The 10,270-nt window shown below is 32.2% G+C and overlaps 2 protein-coding genes across 2 annotated transcripts; one reads left to right on the top strand and one right to left on the bottom strand.

Moving 5' to 3' along the window:
• Nucleotides 1-2,100: 2,100 nt before the first annotated feature.
• LOC128188020 (uncharacterized) lies at nt 2,101-4,489 on the top strand. Its single transcript, XM_052858779.1, has 5 exons — nt 2,101-2,455; nt 2,678-2,819; nt 3,141-3,574; nt 3,665-3,768; nt 4,272-4,489. The coding sequence occupies exons 1-5, from the start codon at nt 2,287-2,289 to the stop codon at nt 4,434-4,436; spliced, it is 1,014 nt and encodes a 337-aa protein (XP_052714739.1). The 5' UTR covers nt 2,101-2,286; the 3' UTR covers nt 4,437-4,489.
• Nucleotides 4,490-4,712: 223 nt separating this feature from the next.
• Nucleotides 4,713-7,818, bottom strand: LOC128188021 (uncharacterized). The gene is made up of 5 exons (XM_052858780.1): nt 7,681-7,818; nt 7,329-7,390; nt 7,043-7,174; nt 6,570-6,945; nt 4,713-5,913 (listed from the first exon to the last, which is right to left on the bottom strand). Exons 1-5 carry the CDS (start codon nt 7,803-7,805, stop codon nt 5,781-5,783), a joined length of 828 nt encoding a protein of 275 aa, XP_052714740.1. The 5' UTR covers nt 7,806-7,818; the 3' UTR covers nt 4,713-5,780.
• Nucleotides 7,819-10,270: the final 2,452 nt, after the last annotated feature.

Genomic DNA, 10,270 nt, shown 5'->3' with positions numbered 1-10,270 from the left:
AAACGTACTTTAATCAGTGAACTACTTTCAATGGACCTTTCGTGTCAGTGAATGGACTTTACAGTGTAACGTACACCTGTCGTGTACACGGTGTAGGATGCAGACGCCAGCTGCCGCGCCTGTCTGACAGAAACGTGTATAGCTCAGTCCGAACCAATGACAGAGCCGCACAGGATATGGGCCGCACGGGATGGTACGGTCCAGCCCGTCACAGATGTCGGACCAAAGTACTCTAGAGCTGGTTTGGTAGTGGTCGTACTTATCTCAACTTCCTTGTATGACGTAGAGTCTAAATTTCATCTCTGTGCACAAACGTACAAAACAACGTGTAAATCCATATATTTATTGGGTTTTATTTTACCTTTTGACAATAGTTTTTGTGTTTTTTTTGACATAAACAAGTCAGTTCAGGAAATGTGTACAATTTTGGTTCAGATATGTACAAGATGGGAGAACATTTCCTTAAGTTACAAAAAAATAAACTACATATAATGAAAGATATAAAAACATTTTAAAAAGTCTACATGTACAGGAATCAATTCTTGGTTATTATGCAAAAGAGAAAAAATATATGTAAAAGAACATAAAAAAGTGTATTTAAACTGTTAAAATGATATTAGAGATACAACATTGTCACAGAGACGCTTATGTCTGCCATAAATCTAAACACAAAGGCTGCTGTTGAGTTTGCAGAAATGCTTTTCCGGGCTTTATTTGCAAAATCTAAAAATTTCGTATATTTGAAATAAATATTTAGAAATCAATTAGGGAATTTAGATTACTGATACCAACTTGAACAGTTGTAGTAAAAGAGAACATAGATTATCACTTTTCTAAACAACGTTGTTTTATTTTGAGGTTACATATTTTTTCCGGAAAACAATTATTTTTTGTTGGCAATCTGATGTGGGTCCATTTATCAACAATCAGTAATATACAATGTATTCTTTTCTTTCAAGCATTGATGGAATAATTGCGAATGTTCAAAAGCTTAATTCTAATTCAAAGGAAAATTCAACCCCGTTTTTACATGTAATATTGAGGTAATTCGATAATTTTGTTGTTAATCTTCATCACTGATACTAAGATTAAAATAAGGTACAATGTAAATTTGAACAAATGCTAAAAGCCCAAACAGATATTGTTTAATGATATACATTAAAACTTGTTAAACTCTTCCCCTTCCTTTAAGGTCAGACGCGACCTGTCTTCCATTTTTTCCTATCTCCACAATGTGAAGATTTCCACTAAGTAATTCCATAATAATATTTTCATGTTATATGATACTTTTTCATTTTAGATATAAGTTGTTTAATTGAAAATATATAATATGACTTTATTTATATGCATTCAAATGCATTTTGCATGCTATTTTATGGAAAATTCTAGATATTCTAGCTCCGAAAAGAGCCTGGTAATGTACCCAGAATTTTGGAAATTAACAGGTTTAAATGTTAATAAATGAGGAATAATATATCAAGGAAAATTATATAAAATTGAGGAACGTCAAGTGTGTCCTTAACTTAAAAAAAGCCTAAAACAAAAGCTGAACCAAAAAAAAAATGACAAGATGATAAATATTTTTAGAAAAATTAAAAATCGTTGTTTACGAAACCAAATCAATCCATGCACAATTTACCAGTATTAAAAATATTTTTTGAAAGTTTAATGACCGTTCTGTACATGGGGTCAATTCATTTACAGGGAAGACATGTGATATACACTGATACGTTTGAATTTTGGCACCGATCGAATCACCATGGTTTGAAATTTAAAAGATGTATTTAAAAATAAATTCCGGTTACTGCATTTTATTCGAATTTTTCTAAAACTATCTTTTCATAGAAAATATACTCTTTAAATCTACATTATGCCGACAATTGTACGAACCAATCAATTCTTTTGCACTTAAGTCGGAAGATACTTTAGCAAACAATGTTGCAGCCTATCCCCATAATTACTGAGTGGCGTGTCTGAAAATTCGCATAACAAACTTGTTGGGTATTAGGTTCCAATAATATATGTACATATACACTGATCTTGAAAATCAATAATTTACTATTTTCCCTGCATGGTTGACAGTGTGTGTTAGTACTTTTTTGTAAATTCTTAGAAATATACATTTTTTCATAGAATCATATTTCATGAAGAAATATTTTGCGTATATTTTTAAACGTTAATATTATTTCTTTCCAAAATCTCGACTAAGATTTTCTTTTTATTCCATTGACTTTATTAAAAAGTAAACTTCTATGTGTTGACCTATCAGCTCACCTTTAGTACAACATGTTGCGGGTACCTTTGTTTGCGGTTCTTGTGATTCTTGGTTTGTATGGATTGCCAAAGGAAAGTCATGCCGATGAAGACGGCGACGATTACTATGGAGATGACTTTTACTACCAAGAGTACCCGGAGCCGGAGGAACCGACGCTAATTTCCAGTCAGAAACTCTCGGGTAAGTTTAGAAATAAATGACAATAAATAAAGATCGCAATACTGTAAAATTTAGTTTACAACGAGTATTTGAATAAAAGAAAGGAAGAGTTGATAGTTATTTAATAAATGTATTAGCAGTCTACATTTTCAAGAAGATTTTTCGTTCAGTGATGATGATGGTGATCAAATATTCTTACGATCAGATAATATCGCCCTAACGTTATTGTTTGTATCTTTGCAGAAATCGAGAACATAACCCAGCAGATAGTTATTAGATTAATAAAAAGAGAAAATAGGATAATGAGCAAAAACATGGATGATGCCAGTGAAAAATGCGTTAAACTTGGGGCAATCTTTGAGGAAAAGTGCGATAAATGTCAGGCGTAAGTCAATTTGGATACCTTTTGATTTCTCTCTCTAGCTCCTATTCGTTTTCTTCCATGAAATAACAATTTGGATGAAGGTTTTTTGAATTAAGATTAAAGAAAAGATTTTAATAAATAGATAATATAACAATAGAAATGTTTTAAAGAGAAAACAAAAAGATAGAAAAAGAGGAAACATGAAAAAAATATGAAAAAGTTGGTTTTTTTTTAGACGAGATCGTATAGCGTAAGCACCTGTTTGATAACTATGTTTACTTTTATGTTCATTGAAAGTATTTTAAAATATTTCTTAACATTTATTAATATCGTACTTTGAAGGAAACCGAATTTGATCGCCGTCGTATTAAATAAAGCCAAGGAACTACTGAAGCTTCATCCCCTATACTGGAAAATACAAATTGGAAAGAAAATACTGAAAGGTTTGAAGCGTATACGTGTTCGTAGAATTGTGAAGAATATTGGCAAGGATATCAAAGGACTCGGGAAAAAAATTGGAAAAGTTTGGCGCAAGGTTGGCAGCAAGGTACGACGAACTGTAAGAAGAATTACAAGGAGACTTAGGAGAGTGGTGAGAGTAAGGGTCCGCTTACCGAGGGTTCGTGTCCGATTGCCTCGGGTCAGACTCCCAAGAGTGAGGCTGCCACGTGTAAGGGTCAGGTTCGGAAGAAGGAGATGGGGAAAGAAGAAGAGATCCTCCTGCAGTGATTGTGAGAGAATGTCAAAAATGAGTGAAGATGATCAACTTAATTCATGTAAGGTTTAAACCAATTACTTTTTATCATTTTACTGGTTTTTCTCTGAGATCTGTAGTACACTGAAAGGGGTTTGGTCAATTCTTGCAGTGTGTCCTTTCTTGTTAAGTGTGAACAAGAAGAGCCTACAGACGGACGGATTCCTAAATGCAATTGTGTCCGAAGTAGAGAGCGGTTTTCCAAAGCTTGAAAAGGTACCGTAAAGTCTATATTGATAGGTTAAGAAGAAAACAACCGTAAAATGTTATCTGATTAATGCTTGTTTCTTAAAGAAAATAATTTCTTAAAAGCTTATCACACAAAAAATTGTAGCAAGAAGATGCACAGCTTATCTTTTCGAAAAACGGCCAATTTTGAATGTGATTACCATTTTGCATGTCGAAATAAAAAGGTTTTCAAAAAAATATATGTTTTATTGGTTAAGAAATCGGCACTCCGACCGGTTTTTTACTTATCAAAAATATACATGTATACTTAAATACATCAAAGCTGCAATATATTATTTTTCTGTATGATGGAAATAACTTCCCTATACTAGTATGTTGATTAAAGCCTATTCAAAGAGGAAATCATCATTGAAATTTTAGCATATTTTTGTTTATGTTGGGTTCTTGAGAAAAAGGAAAAACGCCAATCGTTAATTCTTCCCATCAATTCTCGTTTCAATTTTTTAAACCTCTTTTTCTATCTCGTTTAGATCTTGCACCATCACTACTTAAGCTCTGACGAAGCTGACGTCACCATTTCTGCAAAGGAAGGAAAGCATTCCTACAAACTGAAGAACTTCAGCGAGCTCAGCAGCGAACAGATCGGACGGGCGGTCGGTCGTTACATCTTTAACAGAGCGAAACCGAAACAATGATCTACCAAATGTCAAATGTGCTATTGATGAGAATAAAACAACATAAAACGATTTCTTACTGCCTAAATTGTTTCTTGAGACACTAGTAATATAAAGTTTAAATTCCTTTTCTCATGATAAAATGAGAGTAAATTATGACTTGGAAATAGACAGACTGATATACTATTTCTTTATAATCAGAAATTACATGTTAATGAAACCTCAATCTTAAACACAACACTGGTATATGTTGCTTTAAAAAAATAATTTGCCTGTTTTGCTTAAAAAAATTCAAGATTATATTCACTAATTTATTAAGAATATCGTTAAGTTATATATAAGCTGTCTGTTTTGAAGTAGGTGTTAATACACAACAAATATACTATCATTGATATGCCAAAACGATAAATTACGTGAAAAACTACATGTACTGTCAATGTGAAACAAAGTTTTACGTAATACAAACTCATAATTTAGAACAAGTTTATGTAGACATTATATATTTGAAATAATAATCATACACTCCTCTATCGAGATAGTTGATACGTATCTACTTATGCAAACTAACACTTGAACTCAATGTAATTAAAGAGGGAAATTGAATATGTTTATCTTAAATAAATTTCCGGAATCATTAAATTATATCTGAAAATAAACATCGTTTAAAGGACGTGCGTTTAAAAATTCATAACAAATGTCAGTGTGTATCCTATGTCGTACATCTAAATATCATGCTCAATTCCCATAAAAGAAAAATGCAATATTTGTCCGGAAAATGGAAAGATGATCACAAAAGTAATTTTAATTCTTGCCAACAATTAAGTAGTTTTTTATTTCTCGAAACTAATCGCTCTTTTAATTTATATTTAAAGAATTTTATAAGTTTATGAGTGTTTTAAGCGTTCATGCAAAGTTACAAATCGAGATAGTAATAGGGAAACAAAAAGACAAACCATGTGGTATGGAGCAAATTATTCTACAAAAAACTACAAAGTTTTTTGTCGTTTCCATGATTGAAAAAAAACCCTGCAATAAACAAGTATTTCTAATAAATGATGATGATAAAGAGATGGTACAGTGGTTTTTTTTACATCATTGTCATTCACATTCATAGTGGTTAGTTCAACTGAGGAGTTATCTCCCTTATTTAAATCTGCACATCCAAAGAGACGTCTATCGGCAAGACAGTTATTCGCCGGAAGTACACTAATTTGACGTCTTCAAATATTGACGATGCTGCGCTTTATTTCAAAGCAAACATTTTTTAACTTGTAAAAAATGTATAGGCATCAATCTTGTCGCAACATAAACGGCCAGTATCACTGGCATTACTTTCAACAATTAATTTATTCTTTGTCAGAAGAGTCAAACTTTGCAGTCGGTCAACACAGGGGTTTTCATTGAAACGTCCGAGTAGTCATTCTCAAAGAAAAAGTCCTCGCTGTTCAGTTGTTTTTCTGCCGCAAGTCTCTTGTAATTGAACTGACTGTTTCTTTCCCTACAAGAAACAAACTGACTAATGCTATTTTTCCCTACAACGACAAACCTATCTTATCACTTTAAATTGAAATACTACAACACGACTCCAGTCTTTAAGGTGGCTTTATATAAAAAATAAAATAATCAAAAAATACGTTTTAGAAAATTTTGGAAAGTTAAAAAATTAATTGTTCTCAACGGGAATCGAACTCATGACCTACAGGTTTGTAGTGAACCCACCAACCCACTGCGCTACGGTGTGAGATATCGATGATGGGAAAGAAACTATTTAAAAAATTATACTTGATTTTATTGTTTATTTCGATATATAATACCACACAACGTGAAGGTGTCACATACCACATTACTTGTAAGTAATGAATTTCCAATTATCAAATAAAATCTATTCATTTAACCAATTTTTCAAAAGAGCGGTCCCCATACAATTCGCCTCAGTTAAAATCAGTCAGTACCGGAATTTTATGCTTCCAGGTTTACTTTTTTTGCGTACTGCGTCATCAAAAAGTGGTGTATTGAGCCACCTTAACATAACTTGCAGGGGGAATTTGACAGATTTTACATTACTTTGTTTCACTACGAAATATACTTTTTAGAATAGGAACAATATACCATTATATTATAAGCGACAAGTGAATTGGTAGAAAGTTAAAATACCTCTTTCTCTGGCACATCTTCACTCCAATGACAGTGGCTGATATTGCGAACAATACAATAAGGAAAATGACAACCCAGTCTCTGATTTGTAATTTCCAAATCACTTCTTGGATGTTACTCCTTAAACTTGCCTCGGTACTGTTATCTTGCAATGAAAACTTTTGTGGAATTCTGTGTCGAAAACTTGTATTGACGTATTTCGTGCTATGCGGAAAACTTGTATTGACGTATTTCGTGCCATGCAGAAAACTTGTATTTACGTATTTTGTAACCACATGCGTTGTTTTCGGTGGAGAATAGGTATCAACCGCTTTTAACGCATATGCTTTTGGATTTGTATTGGAGTCAACTGGCGGAGACTGAACATTCGATTTGTCTGGAAAGAGGTAAGAATAGAAAATGCAATTTGATTCATCACACTGACATATATAAAAACACACCTAAATTTCAAAAGTAACAACAAATGAAGTAACCTGGGCCTTTGTTACAACCATTAACTCGGTCACACTCGTCGTCTGGACACGAACACCGGAACCTACAAAGGGCTCCGTACCAAGAATGAGGGCAGGGGCTGGTACAGTTAAATCCATGGGACCCAACACACTCTTAAAAAGATGTTACTGAAATTTGCACTACCTTACATACATGTTGCTTTTATTAAAGATTTTAGCACTTCACTTCAAAATAAATCATTTTTGTAAGAACTTCAAAATATCTCTATATTGATGTAATGTATGCCTTTATTTTCATATTACCTACCATGACATGATTTATTCTGTTCAAAATAACCACTGCAACAGTATCTGGTATCATTTTTTCCACTGAAAAAAATGTACATTGCATCAATTTATGATAACAAAACTAGCTTGAATATGGCATGCCTTTAACTTAAAAAGAAATCCGCAAAGGATTTCAAAGTTGCCAGTGCTTATGATTTTTCGTTAGTCTTAACTTAAACGATAAAACAGTCAATCATACTATCACCCTGATCGTGAAAATGTTAACCTTCAAATAAAACTCAGAATATGGTAAATCATTTTTTTTTCTTGCCAAGAGGAAAATGTTGCATAATGAATATAATATTTTTCTTCCACCCTCCCAAGAAACTTACTTTTGAATTTTGCATCCATTGCGAGTTCCGGGCAAGATGGACGAGCTACAAGAATAAAAACATAGAACGATGATTACAAAAAACAAATATTTGTTCGATACCATGACTTTAATTTTCATCCTCATACGTATGAATACAAACGTGACCTTTACTATGTAATTAAAATGAAATATTATTTCCTTATTTATTTGTTATTTTTGGGCGAGATCATATCAATCAAAAAATCAATTAAATCAATTTAAGGATCAGTCAGATCTACACAAGATTAATGTCAACATCCGTTAAGTTTTAAATACATGTATTAGTAACCTTTCAGGTCCAAATTGTTCATTTTTTCTCCCTCGACATGGTCCCATAAGACCTAGTTTACTTTACCCTTTGTGCTGTCGATGCTGTCTGGATTTCTTATAAATAAAACTGTTACGTTGGATTTTTTTTAGGAAAAAACCTCAAGGCACAAAGAGATTCAAATTTCGTAAACCATCTCAATTTATTTGGCATACATATTTTTTTTTCATAATTAGGATCATTCTGCCAAATCATGTTATCTACAATTGTTTTACCTATACTACACCACACAGTTAAAAACCGAGATTGAAGTTTTTATTTTAATATATTCTTAACAGAAAATAGCACTATAAAAAACATTATTCATATAATAAATATATGTACAATCGAACAATGGAGATATTCCAGTAAGTAGAACATACAAGAATGTTAATGACAATGAAACAATTAAACCACACTTACTTCAAAGTTATCCATATATTCATTATTCGTAGGCAACGTTAATGAAATATACATGCATAAAGATTGCTCTTATACAAACACAAAACTATCTTTGAAAATCATTTGATATACTGTTATGATTTTTACTTAATCATTAAATTCAAAAGTGTTGAAGGTTACAGTATATCTTAAAAATTTATTAATACCAATGAAAAAAATTATATCGCAGAAAAGAGTGTATTTTTAGCTTATAAAAAAGTCAATTTAAACATAAAGACCGTGGTATTTAAATTTTTAAAAACGTCTCTGAAAACACAAATGTAGAAAATTGAATTTATATATCAAGCAGGGGGGATATGCATCCAAATAAAGATATGAATACTTTATCTAGGCCGAAGCTAAACCTCAGAATACTCGGGTGATTACAACATTTAGCATGCAAGTTTGGTCTGTCCAATGTTAGGTGGGCGATGTAACATAATAGTGTCAAACATTTTGAATTATTATTATAAGCTATTCTTACACACTAAACTTCATGCAAAAGTGATCAATAGATCGTAGGCGAGACCTTTTGTTATTTCGACAGTCAAAAAGTCACCAGATGTAGCAATGCATTAAAATGCTTAAAAAATAATCACAAAACGATATCATTACCAAATGAAACAGGAAAAATTCCAAATCCGTCAGAAATTTTACTTTTTTGGTAAACTTGTCTAATAATTTAAGTGCTTTTAAATATATTTAAATTATGCAAAGCATGTTTGATAACTTTTAAGATTAGTAGAGAGCCGGAATAGAAATCCTGAAACACAGTATTTGCAAGAAATATGAAAACATTAAAACAACATAGAGACCTTTGCAAGTCTATCAATATTGATTTGAAAATCATAAAAAATAATCATAGAACTCATAAATTTATATACAAATATATGACATAGTCAACTCTTATCGAGATAATTACATGTAGTCAACACAAAAGTGTTTATTGATATAATAGTTCTCTCTGATGAAAGTATAGTCTTCTTCAGCTTGTTGCCTGCGTGTCCCAAGATTTGAGTAATATCTGTTCTCTCGCCTTGAAAAAAACATAAATATACATAAAACTATTAAAAGAATGAATTACTGGCTAAATATAACGTATATAATTATAGAGGTATCAGATTTATTTACCGCCATTTGTACCATGCTCCAGTCACAGTGATGATTATGAGGAACACGATGGCAATAACGATAACAATCCGATCCCAGGAACTTAATATAGCCAGGAAGTCTAGGATGTTTTGCCATCTACTGTAGATTCCTTATTTTACGCGAGTACTTTATTCTGCGATTCAACGGTTTTCGATCCATTAAATCTCGAGAACATAAAATCGCGAATCCCGAAATTATCTCATGGTTTCGAGTAGTTTACATGTGTCCAAAAATTAAAAGCGAGATTTTGAAATTTGGGAGATGGGCCTCTCGCGATTTTCAGCAGATATGAACTTCTCGCGTTTAATTAAGAATTTACAGTACCTTTTAAAGTGTCACCCTTAGAGGCATTTTCTCGAACATTTGTATTTGTATCTAGTGAAGATGAGGTATTTGTATCAACTTTTGCATATTGTGGGACGAAATGTGAATCAGATTCTGTTGCTGCATAAAAGAAAAAGATTAATAATAATGTTTTTACATTAATTCTTATTAATAGATGAACTAGAAATACATAATTTAAATTCAACAGATAAGACAAAGCATTTAGTGTAATGCATGATTAATTGCGCCTTGAAAAGTACGCTTGACCTTGTCTACAACCATTAATGGGGTCACATGAATCGTCCGGACAATAGCACTTCAATTTACAAAGTCGTCCAAACCAAGA

This window comes from Crassostrea angulata, chromosome 6 (genome assembly GCF_025612915.1).
Source record: "Crassostrea angulata isolate pt1a10 chromosome 6, ASM2561291v2, whole genome shotgun sequence".
Classification (NCBI taxonomy): Eukaryota; Metazoa; Mollusca; class Bivalvia; order Ostreida; family Ostreidae; genus Magallana; species Magallana angulata.
This window is presented reverse-complemented; position numbering and strand designations above follow the sequence as displayed.

Coding starts and splice junctions, on each gene's coding strand:
- LOC128188021 (XM_052858780.1), bottom strand. CDS start 7,805: ATGAGGATGAAAATTAAAGTCATGGTATCGAACAAATATTTGTTTTTT. Junction 7,391..7,680: donor AATGGATGCAAAATTCAAAA/GTAAGTTTCTTG, acceptor CATTTTTTTCAG/TGGAAAAAATGATACCAGAT. Junction 6,946..7,042: donor TGGTTGTAACAAAGGCCCAG/GTTACTTCATTT, acceptor ACCTCTTTCCAG/ACAAATCGAATGTTCAGTCT.
- LOC128188020 (XM_052858779.1), top strand. CDS start 2,287: ATGTTGCGGGTACCTTTGTTTGCGGTTCTTGTGATTCTTGGTTTGTAT. Junction 2,456..2,677: donor TTCCAGTCAGAAACTCTCGG/GTAAGTTTAGAA, acceptor GTATCTTTGCAG/AAATCGAGAACATAACCCAG. Junction 3,575..3,664: donor AGATGATCAACTTAATTCAT/GTAAGGTTTAAA, acceptor CAATTCTTGCAG/TGTGTCCTTTCTTGTTAAGT.